General features: G+C 36.3%; 1 protein-coding gene across 1 annotated transcript in view; it reads left to right on the top strand.

The window, feature by feature from the left end:
• The first annotated feature begins 20872 nt into the window (after positions 1-20872).
• The window catches only part of LOC138700205 (pro-resilin-like), a 29668-nt gene continuing 22923 nt past the window's right edge, over positions 20873-27617 (top strand). Inside the window, exon 1 of the mRNA XM_069826647.1 lies at positions 20873-20920. Coding sequence (XP_069682748.1) covers positions 20912-20920 — 9 coding nt within the window. The 5' untranslated portion in view covers positions 20873-20911. The remainder of the gene's footprint in view (positions 20921-27617) is intronic.

Here is a 27617-nt window from a genome sequence, read left to right as displayed (position 1 = left end):
CGGAAGTATGTCACAAACAATAGCCAATATTTCCAAAACGAGGGGCCATTGGCCACCCATACCAGGTATGACTTTAAACAGTACGTCTTGTACTTTCATCTCTCATAATCTTATTTAATTCGGTGATATACAGAGCGTGTCCTCTCCTTGTGAGTAAGCCTAAACTTTCTTGTATTACTATTGTCAAGTATAGACAATGATAATAACCGTGTTTTTTTCCTTCTGCTAAGTGTGTTTATAATGTACAAATGCCTATTTAATCCAATCCTAGAAGCGCAGAATAGATTATTGTACACCCCTCCAGCTAAGAAAGGGTAAGAGGAACGCTCGAATGATGCAGTCTGCACAGACCGGCGATCCGCGCACAAAACTGCACATTTAGAGTCTGATTTCTGGCATGACAAGCATCTGACAGGCATCAGTCTTCCGAACACACTTCAAGCTAGAAGTTAAGTCGGGATCGTTGTTAGACTATTTATGGTGAAATTAGTTTTCAAAAGAAGTACTGAATGTGAAGTGTAGTCTCGTATAAAGAAAACTGTTTTAATAACGAGAAAGCCAGAGCTGTTATGAATCACAACTCTTGTCTCGGGATCAGCACGCAGCTCAACTGCAATAATTAGTATTCATGCATCGCATGACAATTAAGGTACAACCCATTTGGCTTCTATTAAAGTTTCAAAAGCTGTGTTGTTCCCTGTACTAGCCGAAGACATATCTTCGTCATTTTCATTCGAATTAAGTACCTACAAGGATAAAAGTACTACGGAGAAATATTGCCACCATACAGGGTGTTAAAAAATTCAATGTTTTCAGAGGTGGTAGTAATCAAAACAATAGAAAATATCTAATAAACATGTGCCATAAAATTAATACATTCGGAGATTTCCATTGTATTCTTCACCTGACATAATTAGGAACATTAAATACAGAAGTTTGAGATAAGCAGGGTATGTAGCACGTATGGGCGAATCCTGAAATGCATATAGAGCAGCCGTGGCGAAAATGTGATCGTGCGCCAAGCCTCTGTGTAGCATGCAACGTGCATAGCACCTAAGGAAGGAGGCGGACACCCGAAGGTGAAGTGATTCAACTGTCTGACTTAATAACGGATTTTCATTTTCCTCACGTCAAGCACTTAAATATAATTTTATACTGTATCAGGTTACAAACTAATGTTTAGTACGTCTAACGAAGAAAGAAATGAATAAGAAAACATAGGACACATTATCACAACCTAAAATTAACTGTCTTCAGAATGTCTCTGCGACAGAGTTTCAAAATCAGGAATTATGTCACTTACTGCCAGTAGCAGTTGATCACAAAGGTATTTGTGTGTCAGTCGTGATCTAAATTTGGGTTTTACTATTTTCATTGTTGAAAATAATTTTTCACAAACGTGAGTTGTAGCGAACATGGCTTCAACACAGCAAGCGAAAGAACGAAGCTTCAGATATTAATTTTTTGGCAAAGATTTGAAAAGTTCAACATTTGTCAAGTCCTTACATCTAGCTTTCATTTAACATCACATTGTAAATCTGTGCGTTTAAATTGAAGATCTAACCGCATTATTCGCACATCTGGTGAAAAAGGATCGACGTACAGAGATAATAATAATAATAATAATAATAATAATAATAATAATAATAATAATAATAATAATAATAATACTTAATCTTTCAATGTTTCATGAGTGACATGTAGTATAATGCCGTTTTATGTTTTACAACAGTTTTCTTCGTAATACTTGTGAACAAATCATACGTTTAATATTCTCATCATATTGGCAGGAAAAAAAAATGCGTCCTCCCATCCTATTTGAAAGTTTGGTTTTTTAGAGTTACTTGGTTTAGAGAGACACATAACGACGGTACGCCACTCGCAGGTCAGGGACAAATACAAATGGAACGGAGTTTTACTCCAATGAGTGAGAGGGTGGGGGTTGGGGAAGTAGGAAGCAAGAGAAATACATAGCTATGATTGCGAGCCACAATGTGCTCGAGAGTCACATTTTCGCAACAGCTGATATAGTGTGTTAGTTGGGAGGCCGGAGGGAAAAAGATCTTTGCGGAGGCCGAGACGTAGATGGGAAGATAATATTAAAATGGATTTGAGGGAGGTAGGAAATGACGACAGAAAATGGATTAATCTTGCTCAGGATAGGGACCAATGGCAGCTTATGTGAGGGCGGCAATGAACCTCCGGGTTCCTTAAAAGCCAGTAAGTAAGTAATCGAGAAAGCACATATTTTATATTAAACATTTCATAGCGTATGTTGACAAAGTTACTGAATTAATTTATAATATGCTGAGTTAATTTAAGTGAGCAGTGTATCATGGTAATAAATTATTGAAAGAATTTTAGTTTTTTCCTTTAAATGTTTAGAAATCTGATGCGAACAAATAGGCTATATCATTGTAAAATTACTTTTTAGACAGTTTCATGATGACTCTTCAATTTTGATTTTACTTCCGAAAAATTATTGATTTCCGCATCCATATATTAGCGTGCTTAAAATTAAATCTGCGTCCCTAAAATACATTTGAGCACGCTAATAAGGAATACTGAAATATTAATATGCGTTACAAGAGCGGTAAGTTGAAGTTTTCATGTTCGAGGAAAAGTTTGAAAAAGCGAAACGTAGTTGAGCTTTTTTAATTTCCGAGAATTGAAAGAAAACACACCTCTCATGTGTCGTACATTATTTTGTACGAAGATCGTTTATTACATACCTGAAAGAAGAATTTCTAATTAGTTGCAATGAAATCTCCATCTTCGTTTCTGTTAAATGACGGCAAATTTGCAAAACAATTATCTATCTTCAACATTGTTGCTTTAAAATGTTTTCTGTGTTTAATATACTCCAGCAGACCGTGATATGTCTGTCTTTTTTTCCTCCAGTCTATGATGAGTCTGGAATCTTGTTGATTTTTTCACGGCTTCCTTAATGTTACTTGCATCACGAATGCAGTAACTTTAGTTGAGTTATAGATTTTCCTTAATTTTTGCAAATATTTAAAAAAAATAATTAACAGTGCAATTTAGTTGAAATTGCAGTGGTAAGTTTCGAATTTATAATTATTACTATATTGAACGTCTCTAAAAATAATATGTTAAAAGCCTAAAGCAGTAAAATCAATATGTCACTTAAGCGGTAAGAAGAGGGAAATTGTTATGTGTGTTACGTTGGGAATACTGAATGTGGAATTTTAGACTTTCCGCGGATTGATTTTGTGCGGAAACCAAGCAAATACGCACTATCTCGCACAAACTAATTATTCGAACTATTGTATTTATTACAAATATTCACAACAGTTAAACAATCACCATAGCTTACTATATATCCGAAGGCCGTGAAATCTCTTTCCATACGAATTTAATACTCTTTCGTCTTTATTATTTTGAATTTTATTCAGCTTCCTCCAAGTGAAGGCTGTCTAGAAGACAAAGCTTACCAAAAAATTGTTGTTTTTTTAGTAAAAGGTAGGTACACAATTATAATGAAAAAAAAACAATGGAGAGAGAAAAAAAAAGAAATAACACAATAATAAATAATTGAAGACGACTACACAAAAGATCATTAATTCCAGAAGAAAGAAAATTTCCTAGTACGGTATCTATTTGCTATAAGGTGATCACAGTCTTCTATTTGGCACTAGCTGCAAGACCCAACTTAAGTGAGCAGATCGCCATAGGAAAGAGATCAATCTATTTAAGTGTAGAGATGGTTTCTTAGGATTTTTATAGATCCCTTCACTGCAGACAGAGATACTTCAGTGACAAGAGTTTGTCCTAGACCAACTGCTTGGAAAAATGCGCGAATCTTTTTGTGGTGGTCTCTCTAGCCCCAATCAGTAATCCAATAATTTCAATCGACGTTAGATGATATTTTCCCTTATAATATGGTATAGTGGGGTCGTATATGTCGCATTTTTCATGATGTATGTACCTCAGCAGGTTGATTTTCGTACGTTTCCATCCTTATAGTTGGATCAATTATGAATCCGCTTGTTGATCTTGTCGGGATAGCGATGTTATCAATGCTCCTTGTAGATGTATTTATGGACAAACCATGGATCTCCTCCTCTACTTGGTAGTCTTTTCCTCGCAGGGCCGATGCTAGGAGGGATCGAATCTTGTGGTGACTACTATTTCTCAGTAGTTCTCCACGAGGACAGGCTCCCAGAATGTGAGCAAGTGTTTCTTTCTCACTCCGACAATGTCGGCAGTGGGTTCCATTCTGAGACCTACCTGGTAGAGCACGTACTGGGCATACATCATTGGCAGTCATCTTAATAGCGTCTTTCCATTCGCTGCTGGTCAATCCATTCGGTTTAGATAGTCATTTATTACCACGCATGTATTCTTTGTATAGAATGACTTCCTTTTCTTTCTGAGGCAACGTACACCAGGAATCAAATTCTTTGTCTCGTAGGAGTTTTCGTAAAGATGGTACATTTATCTGATCAGAGGAGTCAATATTTGCCAATCCAAGTTTATCCAGACTTGCTTGTCTTTCGTTTGTCAAATCACGTGTATTTGAAACATATATGTTGTTTGTCTTTGCAAGCAATTTGAAAGCGTTGATAAGCTTCCCAGCTTGCTTTATAAAGACCAAGTCCAGAAGTTCGTCAGTGCGAAAAAATGAATCTACAATAAATATTGTCTTAAAAATATAAATATATTAGCGATTCTCGAGAGACTGTCTAAAAATATCGTTTTAGGCACTCGCTATGTTGTTCACCTCCCCTTCGGGTTAGTAGACTATCTTCACTTCTCGTACTTAAAACGTATCATTTCGCAACTTGTTGCATAAACAGTTATTGCACAACGAAAAGTTACATTTGTACAGATCAAATTTCTACACATTTATAGGACAAAACTAAAATTATTTCAATAATTTATTAAAATAATCTGATGCTCTCTTAAAATGACTGAGCATAGTGGGAATTAAATCAATGGCTTTGCGATAACACGCTAAAAATGTTTCATACGAAAGAATTTTATCTCAAACAGAAAGTAAAAAGGAGCAAAATTTAATTAAACATTTTTGTTTGAAATATCTCAAAGAATAACCTCCTGAAATCATTGATATTACTTAAGGTTCACTTTGTATATAGGTCTAGGAGCTACTTTTCTTTTGTAAATAAATGATTCGGAGCTCAGCTCCAATTCTTCTGTAATTTAATACCAAATGCTCGGAATTACACCGTTCTTGCACTGAAAGGTCGGGCATATTTTTTAACATATGAAACAAGCAAAACATTAATTTGACCGAAAAGTGGAGACACCCCCTTTTTGCAGGGAGCCCTTCAATTTCTCTATACCTATAATATTGGAGACTAAAATTAATTACACATTTGACCATATTATTTTTTCCAATTACTATTCACGTACAGCGGGGCATGCTGTTCTCTATATGTTGACATGATAACGTAAATATTGAAATTTGTTTAATTTCCCCATTAATTACTGCAGATTTCAAAGACAATTGTTTGTATTGAAATGTAAATAAAGTTCAGGTGCCGGTAAATATTTAAATTCAATTAATGTTAAACATTATAATTTGTTAAAAGCGTAGCTTGCTTTTCGCTTTCGGAAATTGTGGATAGACCTATTTTCTCTAATTCCTCTAATATTGAAATATTTAAAGTTTTCACTGCATTATATTCGTTTAAGTAAAATTCCAAAAATGTTAATACATAATTCCAAAACATGTTCTGCTGGAAGCTGAAGTAGGAATGTCGGAGAGACAGTACGTCATCAGTGAGTGCTACTTTATATGAAGTCTCTACAATCTTCTATTACATATTATGCTGCACAATCAAGTGTTTGAAACGCGATCTGTGAAAAAAATAGTGGAAAAAAACGAAGGACACAGTGTTTCAAAAAAATTAAATTCTGTCATAATATGTAAGTTCAATTTATGTAATGTAGATTCGATTCTCGGCGTGGGCAATGCTAAAAATCTATCTTCCATCAACGGGCAGGACCGGATTTAGCTATAGTGCCGCCCCTAGGCTGTGCTAAACTTTGCAGCCCCCCCCCCCCCAAACTCCCACAAACAATTTATAAGCAGTTAAAATATAGGTCATGTTTACTTTAAATTAGTTTTAAATGAAATGTTACAATTCATAAAACAAATTACTGGAATATAAATACATACACCTATCTTGTGAATTATCTTTAGATTTCCTTTGCTTTTTCTTCACAGAAAGCACTGACGATGTCATCAATGTCCATCTGAAGAAAGAAACATATTCAAATTTATTTATTGTTGAAACAAAATTGATTTGTGAAAGGCAAGCTGTGGTTTATTTTTAAGCACTGGTTTTGTTGGTGGAATAATTTTTACAACTATTTCTTACTTCGATAGGATGTATAAAGTAAACTGAAAAATGAACTCCAACTCTTTGCTGAATAAACGTTTTATAAGGAAATATATAGTGCACATGTTGGAATGTGATTAAATAGTATTGTTGACGATATATAGGCTATTCGAAATGTAATTGAGAGTTGTGGTTACTATTCATAGCGACACATCCAATTTGATTTTCAACAATGCATTCTTGTTTATACAAGCAGTTAATTTTAAACAGTTTCAGAGTATTATCGCCGCGCTCTCATGGTTAACATGTCGGCATCATACAATAACATGCGGTGTTCTTTTAAAACATAATTTTGCCGACCGATTGTTGCTGTGTAGGTTTTACTCTAAGCGTCACGTCAGTCTACTTCCTCGATAAGAATAAGCACTAGTTTGTTATATTGTTAAATGGCTATTATTGTTATTATAATTACTATTTTATTTCATATATGAGTACGTTGACATTCTTAACTCTTAATGATAATTTTTAATTACATACCTTAAAGTTCGTCCTCAGCACAAGACATTGCAACCTCTGTTTTAGTCCACGTGGATTAGACAAGTATGTGTCATTTAATAATGGAAGCAGCTTATTGGTTGGAATATTGAAATTGAGGCCAGTGATTGGAGCGGCGACATAAGGAATTGAAAAGAATAATGCAATTAAATTTCAAAGACCTGCCGAATGTTATGCACGAGGCCACTCAAAGACCTGCCGAATGTTAACCATGAGAGCGCGGCGATAATATAATAATGTGATACCGGTATTACAATGTAATTTTATTATGCAGCTGCACACTTTCCTTTTACTCTCGCCGCGACCGCGACAATGCGATGAAAAAACAATATCCGACTTACACAAGATGTTCAAGAACACACTTCAGAAGATATTTACCAAGTGTTTTAAAAACAAATTTCACTGTAAAATGAAGATTTAAAAAAAAAAAAGAAAAAAGAAAAGGAGAGAGAGAGAGAGAGAGAGAGAGAGAGACCGCACCCTGGAAATTGCCGTCCTAACCAATTGCCTGGGTTGCCTAGTCCTAAATCCTGCACTGTCCACAGGACTGGGCGTTTGTGCGTTGTATTGTGATCGTCCTGTGATGTATCTGCGATGGTTCAGAGTCATGTCGATCCCATGAGCAGAGAGGCCCACTCTGTGGGATATCTAGTGTAGGCCTACGGTCTAAAGAATCTCCCTCTTCTACTCGCAGTGGTGTGCAAGTCTGATAAAAGGGGAGGTTAAGCAGAGTTTTTAGGTCGGGTTATTATTAAACCAATGTAATAACCTTTTCTAGAAAAACTTCATTGAAATTTAATTATTATCTAAATAATGTTCTAATTAACAGAACGGATTGTGTAAAATATCTAGGAATTTTCATTAACACTAAATTGTATTTTCATAGTCACGTTGATTACATTTATAATCACGCAATCAGAATGTTGGGAATAATAGGCCAATAAATTAACTTATTCTTTTTCTACGCCCGATTCTCTTTTAATGCTCTACTATACATTGGTGCGATGAAACTCGAATATGCATCTGTAGCTTGGAACTCGATTACAACTACGGACTCGGCTAAATTAGAAAATATTAAAAGAAAATTTATATCGTTGTGTTCACTCAGATTTCTGCACATTAACTCCGGATATAGTTATGAGAGAAAATGCGAATACTTTAATTGTCAAAACCTATATGCTGGACAACATAAGCTCGATTATCTGTGCTTTTGTAAGGTCCTCAAAGGTGATATATTCTGACTTCTTCTTAAACAATATTAGGACGCATGTTTATATGACTTTTTTTTTCGATTAATACACACACACCTAAACTGAGCTCTAACCTTAGGAGAAATGCCGCTGCCCCTGTTCGGAAGAGCGCCCTTCGAGGGGCGTTTTCTATAGCACGCAACACTGAGAAGTTTTTAAAAGAGAAAATTGGTTAAATTTTCAGAAGGAACGTAGTTTGGAATGTGAAGAATTCATGCAGAATGTCAGTTGCCTTGAAAACATATTACATTGGAAAGAATATATCGGTGTACTTAAAATAAGAGTGATTATTTAACACGTTAAATAAAGAGGTAGAACACTTCAAAATGAACGCGAAACGCACATTTCACTTCACTTTGTATGTGCAAGGCATACCAAAAACCTGAACTAATTTAACCTAACCTGTCACAGATTCGTATACGCAATCCATACAGAAAGCCTAACCTAAATTGTCACAGTTTCCCTCACTGTAGGACATAGAACAATTCTCGTTGGAAGTTTCAGTGTCGCGTGCTATGGAAAAGCCGTAATGTTTATCGACGTACACTTTGTCACACAAACAGAGGAATAATAATTGTAAATTTATGTAACAAAAAAGTATAATAATATTACTCACTTCATCGTTTAGAAATAGACAGATTTTGTACGCGGCTCGTTGTGTGGTTATGACTTCGGCATCTTCATCCACATCAGCTATTGTGTTCTCCAATGGTGATATTGCAGATTGCTTCAGGTTTTGTATATCGCGTCGAATGCAGGAAAGATCTGTATTGGTTAATGAAAGTTCACTTTCATATAGATTTCTTTATCACATTAGACGCTTATTTATGAAGTCAGGAATCGTCTTCTCTCAATTTCTTTTTCGGTACTTTAGAAACACATTGACTGTTTAAGGTCTTATTTCGTTCATGGTTGTGTTGGAGATTAGATTTTTGAAATTATATGTCCCGGTAAACAATTCTTTAATTAAAAACTTTGCTCGGACACCATTTTTAACACAGCACTATTTATATAAACTATATAAATTACTTCATGTCTGAAATAAAGTTTAAAACCACAACTGATAGAAGATTTCTCCCATTATGTCCCACCATAACACAGCAGACCTCGTCCACGATGCCAGTCCCTTGTTCACTGTCAACTGATTACTGTAAGGGCGCCTTCCTGCTTTCCACGTGCTTACGTATGTCCACAGCGCCACTCGTAAACTGATGGCGCACGAGGCATCACATCACAATCGTACGCGATTTGAAACCGAGCTCTTGTATTAGTTTATTACTGCAAAGGAGCCTTCCTCGTGCTTACGTATGTCAACAGCGCCAATCGTCAACTGATTATAACGCCAGCCGTACGGAACATCACATCACTGTCGTATGCGGTTTGAAAACAAACTCTTGTATTAGTTTATTACGGCAAAGGAGCCTTCCTCGTGCTTACGCAGGTCCACAGCGCCACTCGTCAACTGATTATAACGCCAACCGCACGGGGCATCTCATCACTGTCGTATGCGGTTTCAAAACGAACTGTTGCATTAGTTTATTACAGCAAAGGATCCTTCCTCGTGCTTACGTATGTCCACAGCGCCACTCGTCAACTGATTATAACGCCAGCCGCACGGGGCATCTCATCACTGTCGTATGCGGTTTGAAAACAAACTCTTGTATTAGTTTATTACTGCAAAGGAGCCTTCCTCGTGCTTACGCATGTCCACAGCGCCACTCGTCAACTGATTATAACGCCAGCCGCACGGGGCATCTCATCACTGTCGTATGCGGTTTGAAAACAAACTCTTGTATTAGTTTATTACTGCAAAGGAGCCTTCCTCGTGCTTACGCATGTCCACAGCGCCACTCGTCAACTGATTATAACGCCAACCGCACGGGGCATCTCATCACTGTCGTATGCGGTTTGAAAAGGAACTGTTGCATTAGTTTATTACTGCAAAGAAGCCTTCCTCGTGCTTACGCATGTCCACAGCGCCACTCGTCAACTGATTATAACGCCAACCGCACGGGGCATCTCATCACTGTCGTATGCGGTTTGAAAAGGAACTGTTGCATTAGTTTATTACTGCAAAGAAGCCTTCCTCGTGCTTACGCATGTCCACAGCGCCACTCGTCAACTGATTATAACGCCAGCCGCACGGGGCATCACATCACTGTCGTACGCGGCTTGGAAACAAACTGTTGTATTAGTTTATTACTGCAAAGGATCCTTCCTCGTGCTTACGTATGTCAACAGCGCCACTCGTCAACTGATTATAACGCCAGCCGCACGGGGCATCACATCACATTCGTACGCGGTTTGAAAACGAACTGTTGCATTAGTTTATTAATGCAAAGGAGCATTCCTCGTTCTTACGTGTGTCAACAGCGCCACTCGTCAACTGATTATAATGCCAGCCGCACGGGGCATCACATCACTGTCGTATGCGGTTTGAAAACGAACTGTTGTATTAGTTTATTACTGCAAAGGATCCTTCCTCGTGCTTACGTATGTCAACAGCGCCACTCGTCAACTGATTATAATGCCAGCCGCACGGGGCATCACATCACATTCGTACGCGGTTTGAAAACGAACTGTTGCATTAGTTTATTAATGCAAAGGAGCCTTCCTCGTGCTTTCGTATGTCCACAGCGCCACTCGTCAACTGATTATAACGCTAGCCGTACGGGGCATCACATCACATTCGTACGCGGTTTGAAAACGAACTGTTGCATTAGTTTATTAATGCAAAGGAGCCTTCCTCGTGCTTACGTATGTCAACAGAGCCACTCGTCAACTGATTATAACACCAGCCGCACGGGGCATCACATCACATTCGTACGCGGTTTGAAAACAAACTCTTGCATTAGTTTATTACTATAAAGGAGTCTTCCCCGTGCTTACGTATGTCAACAGCGCCACTCGTCAACTGATTATAACGCCAGCCGCACGGGGCATCACATCACATTTGTACGCGGTTTGAAAACGAACTAGTATAGTAGTTTATTACTGCAAAGGCACTCGTCAGTTATAGCGCCAGCCTCTCGGATTATTATAATAGCACATGGTTTGAAAACTTTTGTGAAAATTTATTACTGCAAAGACATATTTTGTTTCTCTAAACAGTGTGCCGGACGTTGCGTATGTTCAGTATTTATACCCATTAAAAGAAGACTTTGGAAGGGAATGAAATGGAATTTACGGGAGGGAGACTCTATTGCCCAGCACTGCGAAGTGTTACGATCTATTGTGCTAATCTTCAAGCAAGACGCATTCTCAAACCCACATCGGCTGACTTCACTAAGTTTCGCCGAGTCCCCAGGTTTCAAGCAGGCAATCCTCGACCCTTAGACAGCCCCCTCTGTACGTCGCCAGCCGGTGATCGGGGAATGATATGGATTGATGACGAAATGGAGAAATGGTGGCGGAATGATACAGATGCCTAATATGTAGGCTAACCAAAGCAATCAATAATCATTTTATTATATTTTAAAAAATTGCAAATAAATTTCCGACATATGTTTTCAATCTCGAAAGGAAGTCTTTTAACAGACGTGTCGCTCGTAGGTTGATCAAGATACCCTTTTATGATATTAATGAGTTTTTAATGATAATATTGTTGAGTGTTTCTGATAAAATTTTATTGTCTTTTATGTTTCTTGTTTATTTTATATACATTATTTGACTCTGCCAATTGCACAAACATGTGTTCACTCACTATACGATACTCAATATAGGGAAAGAAAATGGGAGAACCCTGAGAAAAAACCCAACTAAGACCTTGTCCGCCACAAGTATCATTATGAATTTTCCTAGAAAACATCAGAGATGTAACCGGGACTCGAACTCGGGCCGTCTACATGACAGGCTGAAGATCTGACCACTAAGGTAAGGGTAAAAGAAGACATTGGTTAACATTTCGAGTGCTCGATCCGGAACGGGTCCTTCCAGTTACGCTTCTTCGGCCCATTGTGCGCCCTATATTTTGCGGCGTCTATGGCTCAAGTGGTAGAGCGCTGATCTTCCATCTAGGCTTCCCGTGTTCGATCCCCAGTGAAGTCGTTATAGAATTTGTGGTGGAAAAATCGGACGTTGCACAGGGGTTTTCTCGGCGTACTCTCGTTTCTCCCAGTTATTCCACCAACACACACCATCTCCCCCTCATTTCATCCCTCATCCGATGCTTGTATAGGAAGGGCTTGGGGCTTCGGGGCCCTGGGACTTATCAGGCTGTTCGTCGTGAAACGGGGCTTAGCTCTATGAGGAGCTGAGGCAGGATAGCCCACCTTCAGCGTCGGATTCACGAATACCACCCGGACCACCTATCGGACTGGACAATTATCGCGCAAATAGAGAGCACAATAGACAAAATCGTGCCTAAGAATACGGAGCCGTCCAGGGTCCTGCCATCGTAAAGCCAATCACCCAGCGCCTTGTATTTACGGTGATTGTCGAAATCCTACGAGTAATCCCGGTGACATCCGTGAGTAAGATGGCGACACGTGCGCCATCCTGCCTTAGGCCTGATAGAGCCAGGTTCCACTCGCTGACGAGTAGCGTAATAAGCTCCAAGGCCCGGACCCTAAGCTCATCGTACGAGTATAACAGCATCGTAAATTCGTTCTACCTCAAGAATACAGCACAGTCTTTTTTTTTAACTCTTATTAAAAACAGAAGATCCTTGCCGGAGTTTGCTATCACAGTATCACCAGAGGAATCCAAACGGATACTCTGTATTTGTTGAATTATACACTACAACTTACAATCGTTAATTTCTACAATATAAATTCAATATCAAAATAATATTCTTTCAAATTCATAAAACTTCTTTACTGTTCCATGGTTGTCCATAGACTCACTGCAATAAGAAAAATTCCGTTCCGTCAATGAAATCTAGTATGGTTTTACAGGTGAATTGTTATAAATGTAGTTGTTCTACAGCAATGGTGGACATTCCTACGGCATTGCGCGTGTACGTGGCGGAATATACTGGATTGCTGTACTTCGGAGCTCCATTAGTGATACAATGTCTTTCGCAGAATCATATGAATCGAGAGGATATCACACTTGCAAGAAAGACGGTTCTTTCATTTCTCATGTTTAGGATTAGTTACAAATATCCAGGACGCGAACTTAAATATGTATATTCTTAAAATAGGTCACCTGTTATACGAGTTCAAAGAGCACAGACTCAGTGATTTTCAAAGGATGGAGAAAGATTTCAATATTTTTGCCACTCCTTTTCATGTTTAAATTGAAAATGTTATTCAAGAATTGCAGTTAGAGGTACTGGATTTGCAGAATGATGGCTTCTTGAAAGCAGAATGTGAAGTCTACTGGGGGCTAAAATTCTTTAAAAGATGTCCAGTACTACATATCCACTGCTTAGACAGTTTGCTTAAAAATAATGAGTACCGTCATTTCCCATAACTATGGTCCTGGAACATAACTATTGTCCACGATACAACTATTCAAATTTTGTACTCCATAACGTAGTGCCTCGTTTATCTGTATTCTTGCTGTACTGTAGTTTGAATTCAAGTCACTGCAGCTATCTACGAACGGTCTATGTTACTTCTACAATGATCTTTGAATGGTTGTATCGTGGATTATATTTGTGTTCCAGGACCATAGTTATGGGAAATGACGGTAGGTATTCATCAACCTACCAGTGCGAACAGCTGTTTTCTAAAATGAAATTTATAAAGTCCAGCCACAGATCCCGCTCAAGCGATGCTCATCTCCTTGCGTAACTGAAAATAGCATGCACAGATATCAATCCCAATTTCGAAGAAATTGCTTTGAAAAATGATTAAATAAATCTCACGTTAATGGACTATTCTAATTACATATGGTAGGTAGGAGTGTAGTGGCGCAACTGTCTGTAAATCCGTCACTGCACTGTAGAGTGCAACTCCTCCCACAGTATGTAGTTGCCATTTAAATTCTGTCTTGTGGGTTGCGTTCATTTTGCCCACCACTGCTCTACAGTAAATATAAAATTTGCATTCACTTTTATGGTTTTACTCTTTTCACTAACTTCACACAATGCAATACGTCTTGACTATATTCGCAATCCTAATTGTACAATTTCGTTAAATTCTTGACTGTCCATGTTCAACCAATTCTTTTAGAAATACTAATTGACCAGCACCTTAGATGGGACACACATATTGCATGTTATGTAATAAATTACGCAAAATTGTATATAGATTTGTTATACTTCGTTCTTACCTCCCTATTAATATATTTTTGAGATTAATTTATTTATCCTTGGTACAATCTGTATTACGTTATGGCATTATTGGCTGAGGCAGTATTTCTAAATCCATAAGAAAACCGCTACATTTACTACAAAAGGGAATACTCAAAATTTGTCTGAAAACTCAATTTCAGAACACACACACTCTTTGACTCCACATTACACTAGACAAACGCATCCCCACAGGAAGCAAAACAAAAGGCACCGGGACCAGCACCAACCAGTTCTGAACATGGCCCATAACAGGCTGAAACAGTATAACCAGGTACGGTAAAATTTAACACGAGAAAGACATATAATACGTAGTCCGTGCAAATTAATACCTTTTTTCATTACTTATGAGCAGGGAACGGATTTATATGGACTAAAAATATATGAAATATGTAAATATATATGTAGTTATTTTTACCAAAATATGGAATTAAATATGGATTTTTACCAAAATATGGAATTAAATATGGACTTAAAATTATAAAAAAATGACTATGTACGTTAAATATTGGTACATTTTAATCAAACTAAACAAAAAATATAATGGACGTACCTTATCTTCCAATGTAGTTTCAACAAAACACAATTTTTATTGTCTGTTACCATAACAATAGGTTACAAACATTTCTTTCAAGTGCTGAAAAGTGAATCTTCTTCTATTGTCTCTGAGGATAGATTTATACTGACTAAAAGAGCGTTCGACGTCACAAGAAGTAACTGGTACATAATTCAATTTCACAATGTCTGCTGGGGATAAGTCCAAGTTAATCTTCACTGTTGATTCACCACTCATCACAGCAACAACCTTTTGTAGTTCTTCATATCCAGGGTTTTTTGAAAGTACAGTGTCCACCTTAGCTCTTACTGCATCTGCAACTTTACCTCTACCACGATTCAGTTGTTCCACAGTACTATTTATAATTTCAAAACTTTCAGATAGTGAAAGGTGCCTATTTTGGAGACTTTTGAGCGTTTTTATGATGCATGAAAATGTATGCTGAATGTGAGCTAAGTCATTCTTCACACTTATGTCACAGGTAACTGTTTTCGCAGTATCAATTGAGACTGCATCTTCAGAGTCCAATGCAAGGAGAACATTGTTAATAGAGTCTATATGTTCGGCATAATATTCAACTGCTTCTAGCCATGTACCCCATCTAGTTAAAATTGGCTTTGGTGGCAATGGAATTTCAGGGTACATTTCTTTCAACACGTTAACTCTACTGGGAGCTTTGAGAAATACTTTTTTTCACTGATGAAATCAACAAATCTACTTTAGGGAAATTGTCTCTGACCACTTCTGCCACACGATGAAATGCATGCGCCACACAAGTAAAATGAGTCAATTTAGGATATACAACAGATAATGCTTGTCCAGCTTTGACCATATAAGGGGCAGCATCGCTAATAAAGAATAACACATTATCGTACATAATACCCTTTGGCCACAGGATACCCATAGCTTCGTTGAACAGTTTAACTATAGTTTTGTTATTGCACTTTTCTAGAACATCACAATGTAAAAGAATTCGTTCAGAATATTGTTCACTTAACAAACCGATAACTACATTACCAACAAGTCTACCTTCTTTGTCGGGAGTCTCATCAATGGAAACCCAAATTGAACTATCTTTAATTTCATCTCTTATCTTCTGTATTGTCTCATCGTAGATGGATGGAGCATACGTCTTCCTAAGTGTTGACTCATCCGGGATTGTATGTTGAGTATATTTTTCAAGGAATTCCCTGAAGACCTTATTCTTTAGTTTGTAGAGAGGAATATCAGCAGAGATGAGAGAACGGCACAGGTCGATGTTAAACTCAGATCTTACATTCGATGTTGTTGGTTGTGTTAAAAACAATTGTCTCTGCTTGGAATTTAGTTGTTTGTTGGCCTGATGTTTACTAGTTGTAATGTGTTGTTGCACCAGGAACTTTTGTGTAGATGATACTGCACAATGACACAAATTACAAAATAATATTTTATTGTCAGTTGATAAACCATCTTCTTTAAATTCTGAAATGTAACTTGTTAGTTTTGATTTTAAATTGACTGAATGACGTACTTTTGGCATATTTACCGTCTTTATAGTATGATTTACAAAACTGAACCTATGTGTACTCTGACTGGCATTTAACTGTTGAGCTGCACAACTGAAGTCTGTTAAAAATTTTAAATTAAATTAATACAGTTTTGTAACTTACTTTCCCATTGTTGATAGGACTGCTAATTTTCAAATAACTCTGATGTTAAAGGGATTACTGAACATGTGTTTAAATCTCTATTGTTGAAATGTATTTTTAAAAGTTAATGGAATTTTGTTTTGTTTTATTGTTAAACCTAATATAATATGGACTGTTTTATATGAAATATGGAAAATATATGGAAATTAACGAAAATATGTACTAAACTCTAAAATATGGAAAAATATGGAAAATAAAAGTAGGATTTTTCAACCCTACACATTGTGAAACATAAAGATAATGCAAAATATAAATTATATTAGCTTTATAAGTAAATATGTATTTACATATAAATCCTTTCCCAGCTTATGAGCAAAAGTTCATTGATTTATGATACAGGAACATGGGGATACAAAAAAATCAAAATCCTAGTGTCTGCATTAAATTTGCAACAACACCTTTATCTACAACCCTAATAAACTGTACCTCTGGGTGAAATAGAGATCCTCCCCATATGGAAGCGATTTGTGTGGAGTGTGACATTGCATGTAGCAGAAACATGGATATTACAACGAAGTGAAGAGAGGCAAACTGAAGCACTTGAAATGTGGAGATTGAGAAGAATGGAACGTGTGAAATGGACAGACAGAATAAAAATGAAGCTGTGTTGGAAAAAGTGGATGAAAAGGAATGTTGCCGAAACTGGTCAAGAAGAGATTAAAAAAAAATGGAATTTGTTGGGTTTCCTAGTGGAAGGAATAGTGAACGGGAGAAAAGGTCGGGGCAGAAAAAATGATATCAGATAATAGACGGCATTAAGATACATGGATCATATGCGGAGATAAAGAGGAAGGCAGAAACCAGGAAAGATTTTAGATTGCTGGATTTGTATATTTATGTTTCTATTTTGTCTGTTATTGCAAATATTTCAAGGTTTGTCTAATTTCTATGTTATTTAATTCTGTCTTTCCTTATAGAGCCTTTAACAGAACATAAAAACATAACAGTTTCATTTCTGCTGCTGTTATATTACTCAGATCTTGTATTTTTCTGACACAGGATTCAAAACTGTAGGTATTGCTAATGTTTTACAAAATTTTAATTTTATCTCTTTTGTTGCTTTGATATTAAGTGGTCATTTTATCGTTCCATGTCTTAAAATTCTGCTATCGTATTCATTATATCACTGTCGTAATCAAATGAGATGTCACATCCTAGGTAATTAAACAGGTTTACTTGTTCGATGATTTTGTTTCCTATGACTATTTTGGATTTAATTTACTCTTTGCCTAGGAATGCCATAACCTTGTTTTTTTCAATGGATAATCTATTTAAAAATTGTACTGTTTACATATTTTATGTAATTCAAAACAGTTCTTCTGTACTTGCTACTGTTACCTGGTCATCAACATATAGTAATGTTTTCAAATAATTCCTTTTTATCCTATTTCATTTCTTTATTTGTTTCTTCATGGAATTTTAATTTTTTTTAATTCATGTGTAGATGAAACAAATCTGAAGAAAGAATGTAACTTTGTTTTACTCTTCGTTAGTGTAAATGTGATTTTACTTGCTTTATTTACAATTTTTATGACAATACACTAAAAAATTTAATTCAAAACAAAGAAAGAATGCTAATTCTACTTGAATTACCTTCACCTGCCTACCTACTAAAGGCTTTACCAATAACCAAAAATTTATTTAAAAATAGGGTTAAGGACTTACTACTAGACGGTAGTATATTATACACACTATTTAAAGGGTTTAATTGATGTTTTGTTATTTAAAGTGTTGTATCAGTGAAGAAGTGTGTTGTGTCAATGAAGTGTGAAGTGTGTTGTGACAGTGAAGTGTGTTTGTGTCTGTGAAGCTTTATAGTTTATAGTGGTAGTGCAAAGTATTTGAACAGAGAAATCTCTTTGAAGTATTAGTGAAATCAGGATAGTATCAGTGAAACGTGTCGCAGTTCCAGTGAAGTGAGTTGACAGAGAAATCAGTGCAGTGGTGAAAGATACTTGTACAGGTATGAACATATCATACTCGTGGGTTTTAGTTCGAACTTAGGGTTAAGATAAAAATTAGATTTACTTTAAATATTATTTTAAGTGATCGCACTTCATTTAATTTGGGATGATCATTATTATTATTATTATTATTATTATTATTATTATTATTATTATTATCATTATCATTATCATTATCATTATCATTATCATTATCATTATCATTATCATTATTATTATTATTATTATTATTATTACTTATAGAAGAATATAATAAACGGGGTTTAAAAATAAATTTAGAGAAAACACTATATATGTCCTGTGGGGAGGAAATGAAAGATTTGGTTTTGGAAGATGGAATGGGATGTATCAAAGGATGTGAGGAGTGTGAATATTTGGGGGTAAAAATTAACTCAACATACAGCCAGGAAAGTCACATAAAATATAGAATTCAGAAAGGTAGATCGGCAATAGCTATGTTCAATGGGATAAGCTGGGATTAGACAATAACAATTGAAACAAAACTCCAAATCTATAAATCTATAATAAGGAGTACTATAACAATTGGGGCGGAAACGTGGCATTTAAACATGAATCTGAGAATGAAACTCCTCTCCACTGAAATGAACTGTTTTAGACGTTCCACTAGACATTCTAAATTGGAAAAAATTCGAAACAACCATTAGACAAGAAATGGGAGTTAATAGTATATTATTAGATTTTGTTAGCTGCAAGCAATTAGAATGGTATGGCCACGTACGTAGAATGCCAGAAACAAGATTGTCCAGAAAGATTTTGGAATGGATTTCGCCAGGAAGAGGAAAGAGGAGAAGACCAAGGAAAACCTGGATGGACGATATAAGAAGTGGAATGAAGGAGAGAGGCTTGGAAGAACGGGATTGGGAGGCAAGAGAAGAATGGAGGAAGAAGATAAGAAGTTAAACACTTTGGATATAGGAAGATGTAGTTTACATTGTAACCCTCTTAATAAATATATTATTATTATTAAGTAAAGCGATCGGTTTGGAAGCAAATCCCGAAAGGACAAAGTATATGATTATGTCTCGTGACCAGAATATTGTACGAAATGGAAATATAAAAATTGGAGATTTATCCTTTGAAGAGGTGGAAAAATTGAAATATCTTGGAGCAACAGTAACAAATATAAATGACATTCGGGAGGAAATTAAACGCAGAATAAACATGGGAAATACGTGTTATTATTCGGTTGAGAAGCTCTTATCATCCAGTCTGCTGTCCAAAAATCTGAAAGTTAGAATTTATAAAACAGTTATATTACCGGTTCTTCTGTATGGTTGTGAAACTTGGACTCTCACTCTGAGAGAGGAACATAGGTTAAGGGTGTTTGAGAATAAGGTGCTTAGGAAAATATTTGGGGCTAAGCGGGATGATGTTACAGGAGAATGGAGAAAGTTACACAACACAGAACTGCACGCATTTTATTCTTCACCTGACATAATTAGGAACTTAAAATCCAGACGTTTGAGATGGGGAGGGCATGTAGCACGTATGGGCGAATCCAGAAATGCATATAGAGTGTTAGTTGGGAGACCGGAGGGAAAAAGACCTTTAGGGAGGCCGAGACGTAGATGGGAGGATAATATTGAAATGGATTTGAGGGAGGTGGGGTATGATGATAGAGACTGGATTAATATTGCACAGGATAGGGACCAATGGCGGGCTTATGTGAGGGCGGCAATGAACCTTCGGGTTCCTTAAAACCATTTGTAAGTAAGTAAATTATTATTATTATTAATTATTATTAGTATTTATTATTATTAGTATTAATATTAACTGTGTTTATTATTAATTGTCATTATTGAATGTAATTAATTACCACTGCCACCGGGTATTTACCCATTTGGAGAGTGAATAAGTACAAACATACAATTAGGAGAAACAAACCCTGTTCTCTAGTCGTCATGTCGATTCCAACACTAAGTCAAATGATCAGGTGGTAACTATCTCGGGCTATACTGAATGTGGACACGTGAAATAGAGGTGGTCATGCAAACCCTACAGTGAGGTAACACGTCAAGGTGATGGCTCCGGGCATTGAGATGCTCTGATGTTGCAACGTAACCTAAGCGCGACCCACCGCATCATTTCGGCATCGATCGAGTCATTACGGCGGACGAAATCCAGACCAGTAAAGCAGCTTACATCTTTTTTTTTTATTACTTGTTAACTCAACTATGCCCCTAAGTCGTGATTGATGTGTATAACGCACCGTGTTACCCGCACAGGTAGCTGTGTATAAATAGATGAGGCATCCCGCTTTTTATTCACAGTCGTTTGAACAGATCCTTCAAGAACACTCCACTCGTCGGAATGAGGAAGGTATGTACGCACGTAACGCTCGGGAATTTTTTCGTAGATGAAGGGAGAAATAACTCATGTTCGGAATATACACAGGCACAACATTCAGAGGCGAGAGTGCTAGTAGAGTATTGCAGCACTCTTTGTTTTACTGCGATCCCAAAGATTTCTCGAGGATAAAAGGTTACCACTGTTGAATGTCTATTATAGACATACCTTCTATTAAATATTTATAGTTCCTTTTCTCTTATAATTTCTTCATCATAAATACACATATAAATATACTTCGAGCGTACAGACAAATAAAACTTTACACATATTTTACACTGGTGAACAAACATTTTGTTAAATGTAAAATTTCTGCTTTTTCGTATGTAATTTCATCTGCCGATTCCAAAAATAAAGTCAGAATTTTTCTACCACTCACCCGCCATTTTTTTCGTAATTTCTAAATATTTGACTTATTTTTATTGCTATGAACCAGGCCTGCACAAGGTTTCCGCTCTCCGAGCCGGCTCACAGCTCATGAGCGGAATGCAGATATTAGCTGCGCTCTGTATAAGGTGGACTGGAAGAAGGGGTGATCTCGTAGAAAATATACACAAAAGGAAATACAGTACTCGTAAGAGTGTTTATGAAATGAATTCCCGTTCAGTGTTTGTAAAACTATCTTGGACTATTATTAATTAATAAAAAAATATTTATTTTACAGAAATAATAGAAATTCTATAGCTACTTAAATGTACAATATCATTTTGTTATATTTTTATTTATCAGTACATCAAAACGAGGTTTTATGCTGTTGGCAGCTGAAAGGAAAGTAGCCTACTGATCGTAATGAAACATCAGTTACAGATGTTCGATGCTGCCTTTATTAAAGTTGATTATAGAAAACAGTTGCTCACAAATATAAATGTTGAGCCAAACATAGCAATCATTTTCACAGCCAGCCTGTGCAGTCGTTGGTATTATTGATAATGTTTAGTCTTGTAAAACTCAACCAGGCTAGTAGCATTATTCAAACGATCTTTAGCCCTTAGGTCATATTGAAGATCAATAAGTTCGAGCTGTAAATCGTTAAATGTTATGTTCCGTTCCGTCTTTTAGATTCCTCCATACTGTACTGTAGCAGTAGGTAAGCAACGTGAAACAGTTACTGAGAATAGGCCTACACACTGCACTCCACTAGGTAACTGAGTGGTCGTTTCCCTCTCCTCTACGTTTTTCAAGTCTATGTCATTCTGACATATCTTCCTCTCCGTTTCGGCGAGCGGTAAACACGGGTCTCCGCTCCGAAGGAGCTCTGTTTGTGCAGGTATGCTATAAACAATCCTTAACGTGCTAATGGAAAGAAAATATTTCAAATATTTCAATATACTGCTTTAACAGTTGACCTATAACTTCAGATGATTGTTGCCTGTGAAGTCAGAATTCATAAAAATAAATTTTATTTCTCATTAGGTGTGCGAGTTAGGTAATATTATTCTCAGTTGAGTTGGAACTTACATTCATGTTTTCTTTGCCCTAATTTTAAGTGTGATAAAAGTATCTTATAAAGTGAAACATACCTCGAAATACTATATAAGTCACATAAACAATTTTTGCCACGTTTGTGATTAGTTAACTTTGAATTTTACTACACTAGTTAAAAGAGATTACGCGTGTGCTTTTGATTATAAAGTAGATGAGAAGATGAACTGGGCCCTGAAATCTGTTGCGTTCCATGTGATTCTATTAACTGGTTGGCTAAAAGAATCGTGCTATATGGCTTTTCCAGTTCCAATGATATGGCAGGAACCAAAGATCATTCAACAGACAGTCACTTTCTAGGAACCACAGATCAGAAGATTACAGAGAACTTGTCAACGAGCTGATTCAGAACTATAACGTGATGAGGTTGTAGTATCTCTCAAAATAATTTCTTGGCTTTTCATCTATTTTTTCTTTCCTCAAAACCTTCGGGTAATGAGAGATGAAAATGGGGAGCGTTTTCATCAGGATTTTTCTGAAATGGAAAGCCGCTACCAGGAAAACTGCAGCCCAAGTATTCTGTCAGACTATTGCTGGATACTCCAAAGAGTTGTTTCTCAAGCGAAGTATAGCCTAAAATCTATTTCACACACATTTTTGGTAAATAAATATGATTTTATGTAAAATATTATAAAGTATCAATACTAGAAAATTTGAATTACATTCCATATAATTACTCAAAAATCCTGGGTGATAGAAAATTTTTGAAAACAGATTTGAAATCAGCACATAATGCTATAAAAATCATCCATTATTTATGATTTAACAAAAAATATGTTTCATTTTGTTGACCAGTGTTATTTAAAGACGGTGTATCAACTACTAGGTTATTTAGTGTCGAAAGAAACTGAGATAAGGATATATTTTGCGAGATGAGGCAGATAATTCGCCACAAGTTACCTGACATTCGCCTTACTGTAGAGGAAAACCTCGCAAGAAAGTTATCCAGATAATTAACTGAAGTGGGAATCGAAAACGAACCCAAAAAGAGTAGCCAAATCTCTTAGCTTTGCTGATGGATACATACATACATACATACTTACATAATCGTCGGCGTAGGTAGCGTAGTTGGTATAGCTCTGGCTTTCTATGCTCCACGTTGCGGGTTCGATCCCGGCCCAGGTTGATGGCATTTACTGTGTGTGTTTAAATGCGACAGGCTCATGTGAGTAGATTTACTGGCATGAAAGAGAACTCCTATGGGACAAAATTCCGGCACACCGGCGACTCTGATATATCGTCTGGGGTTGCGAGCGTCGTTAAATAAACCATAATTAATTAATTAAATGCAAATCACGTCAAAACCAAGCCAAGACTTATGAAAACGATTTATTGCATTCATCTTATTCTACAATCCACACATTCTTTCATCCAAAAAAAAAAAATACACAATGGGAGGAAGAACCGATTTAGTTGTTGGCCATCTTGGAGATTCCTTTCCGGAAATGTCCTCTACCCTCGTATAATCAGGCAGCCATTTCAGATTCGCCCTTGATTGCCGTCATTCCGTCTGTATAGGCGTAACCATATTATCTTAGTGTCATAGTTTCATCGTAATATACAATGTTGCATTAGGCCTACAAGTTTATTTTTTCTAATTGTACAATTTGTGATTAAAAATTGACTGAGTAGCTATATATTTATTCACGTATTTATTCTAATCTGAAACTATACCTTCAGCAGTAACAACTAGCATCGGAATTAGAATCCGGTGTGGCTTAGTGGATAAACCGTCAGCACGTAGAGCTGAAAACCCAGGTTCAAGTCCTGGTGCCGGAGAGAAATTTTCTCTGTTCTATCCATTCCTCATTATAGAATAACGCAGAATTCCTGCACGCAAATATCACACGTATTTCGGTATATCATAATAATAACATTCATACCAATCCAAATGGCTCTAGAAACTGTCTCCATATGTTTCCATTGATCAAAAAAATATAGAATGAGAAGCGAAAGAACATTTCCTCACCGGACATTATGAAATTTGAACGATGGTTGTGTCTAATGTTATTTTTGATATGTATGTGCTTGTTTTCAATTGAATATCGGTAGGCCTATTAGGAAGACCTATAATTAAAATAAATTGTTTATCGGTACCTACTTAAGACATTGTCTTGTATGATAAGAAAACGCAGCATCAATAAAATACAACATTTCACTATATTACGATTATAGGCAAATTTCATTTAAAAAGAGTTATATTAAAATTCAATGAATCTACGTACGGTATCCTCTTTTCCGATATGAAGAAATGTGTTTAAAAAACTCAAATATTCAAAATCACATTAAATGTTCCTACTAAAATGCCATCAAAAATTTTAATTTCTGTTAATTCTAGGGACATTTTTCGTCTATTGCAAAGATGTTCTGTCCTGCGCCGTAGCGCAGTCGTTTATGAAATCAAGACTGGACTCGCGTTACTGAATAAGCGCTAATTCGATTCTTCATGAGGAAAGAATATCTCATGAAATATCGACCAAAATATGGTACCGGTGCCCACCCAGCATCATCATGTATTTGGGGAGCTATTATAGGTAGCAAAATTCGATTTCGAAAATGAGCTATAACGGCTAGCGGGATCATCATGCTAACCACAACTAACCTCTGTACTGGTTTAATGATCGTTCACCTCTATTGAGGCATATAGACGTGAAGGATTATTTTACAGGTATTTGTGGTACTATTGGTTACCAAAATAGGGACACTGGCTATTATATAGAGAATGAACCGTAAGTTATGTCATTAATTTCTGAGTGTTATTCTTTGAGATATTTCAAACAAAAAAGTTTAATACAATTTTGCTCGTTTTTGCTTCCTTTTCCAGAAAAAAAAACTTATATGAAACATTGCATAGTATGTATTGGGAATTAATTCCCAATATGTTAAATCAATTTTAGAGAGCAGTGTATTATGATGATAAATCACTGAAATAATTTCAGTTTTGTCCTTGAAATATGTACAAATTTCATACGAACAAATGTAACAATGTAAAATTTATTTTAAGAAGGAAAAGTTAAATTTATTCAGAACAAATTTCTGCACAATTAAAGGAGAAAACTAAAATTCTTTCAATAATTTATTGTCATAATACACTGCTCTCTTAAATTGACCGAACATATTGGGAATTAAATAAATGTTTTTACCAATACACACCATGAAAAATGTTTTACACAAAACAATTATTTTCTGGAAAAGAAGTGAAAACGAACCAAATTGTACTAAATATATCTAAAAAAATAACACCCGAAATTAATGTCATTACTTACTGTTCAGTATGTATGTCAAGAAAATAAAATCAGGAAAGTGCACCGAAGCGTCTTAAATTTAGAAAATGCACAGAAATTATGCATAAAATTATTCTACAATTTCTCCTAGTTTGCCTGAAGAAGTAATAACACGTGCTGTTGAATTATTTTTTTCAAAACTTGTTACTAGATACAGAAACATCATTCTGTTCCTTGTATCGTAAAATTAATTACTAAAAAATACGAAACGAGGAATCTCCTGAGTAAGGGACACGAACCAGCTGCATCAGACGACTTCATAATGTGGGGTTTCATGTCGTGAGGCAAGTCCTATTTGCTAATGGAAAGGGAAGAACATTTTTCCCCATCCTACAGCTACTAAGGAATTAGATCCTTACATTTTGTGTTGTAAGCTTTCCACAAGATTGAGAACATGGGCTGTAGGAGAGATATCAGTGCCTAGACTTAATTTACAGTTGAGAATTCTGAACTATGGCAGTGGCGGAAACGTTTTCTCTTCATATTTGACTATAATTTATATTTCAACCTTTTTCCATTAAAGTTATTCGAAGTTGACACAAGTGCAGTAATCAACGATAGTGGATTCACACCTTAAAAATTTCGATTAGTAGTAAGATTATAAACGAGTCTTTAGTCGTTCTTTACTTCTGTAGTTTCCAATGTTGTCACTGAGATTAGTTTTGCACATACTTATAATTTCACGATTAAAATACCGCAAATAGGCGATAAATATCCAAGATATTCCTAACTTCAAATGCATTTAGCTCTAGCGACAACACATAAATCTGTTGATTTACGTACTTACTTATGGATTTTAGAGAACCCAGAAGTTAATTGCCGCCCTCACATATAAGCCGTCACAAGTCTCTATCCTGGGCAAGATTAATCCATTTCCTAGCATCATATCCCACCTCCCTCAAATCCATTTTAAAATTATCCTCCCATAAGCCCTCTTGGTGTTATTCGACAGGAGTAGGCTACGTGCCGGCACCTGGTTTCCCCTTCCCCCTTCATCATCATCCTCACCTATTCGCTACACTACACTTACACGAACACTTAACATACGCTCACTCTAATACAGGACAACTCTTCACAGATACACATCAGGCCGCCGAAGTGGTGTGCAGTTTGAAAATGGGTCACAGTCCTGCCATCTATACGCAGTATGCGGAATCCGAATCACGCAAAGTGAAGTGGATAGGCATCAGACACATACACACACGTCTCGGCATCCCCAAAGGTCGTTTTCTCTCCGGCCCTCCAACTAACACTCTATATGTGTTTCTGCATTCGTCCATACGTGCTATATGCCCAGCCCATTCCAAACGTTTGGATTTAATGTTCCTAATTATGTCAGGTGAGGAATATAATGCGTGCAGTTCTGAGTTGTGTACATAAATCTGTTAAGTTAGTATTATTAAATATATGAAACTTAGCAAACACTAATTACTTATTAATTTGTATATGATTTAATGTTAAACTAAGATATTATATACGTAAGATTTGTAGAACAATCGGAGGTCAGTTTGCTCAGTTTTATTCTGGTCTGTAAATCTCATTCTTTCAACAATTTTTAATAATTGCACTATTCATAAGAAAATATGTTATGAAAATACGTTACTGCAGATAATATTTCTAGTTTAATGGTTACGAAGTGTAGTGCAGCTTTCAAAACTATACCTTAACTCAGCCCCATGGAGTGTCGCGAAATTTTGAAATTGAAAAATAAGTTTTATATAATTCAGAAAGTCTATTTACAACGCAGTTTTAAATTTACAACGAAGTCTTTGGTAGGGTACATTTTATTTTGAGACAGAGTTTATCAATGAAACGTGAACACCTGCGACAATGTTCAGTTTAATTTTTCTGCCTGGCGGTAAATCGAATGAAAGTGAACACTGCAACAATGCTTAGTAATTCGT

This window comes from Periplaneta americana, chromosome 5 (genome assembly GCF_040183065.1).
Source record: "Periplaneta americana isolate PAMFEO1 chromosome 5, P.americana_PAMFEO1_priV1, whole genome shotgun sequence".
NCBI lineage: Eukaryota > Metazoa > Arthropoda > Insecta > Blattodea > Blattidae > Periplaneta > Periplaneta americana.
Note: the sequence above shows the minus strand (reverse complement) of the source record. Positions and strands in the feature narration are given on the sequence as shown.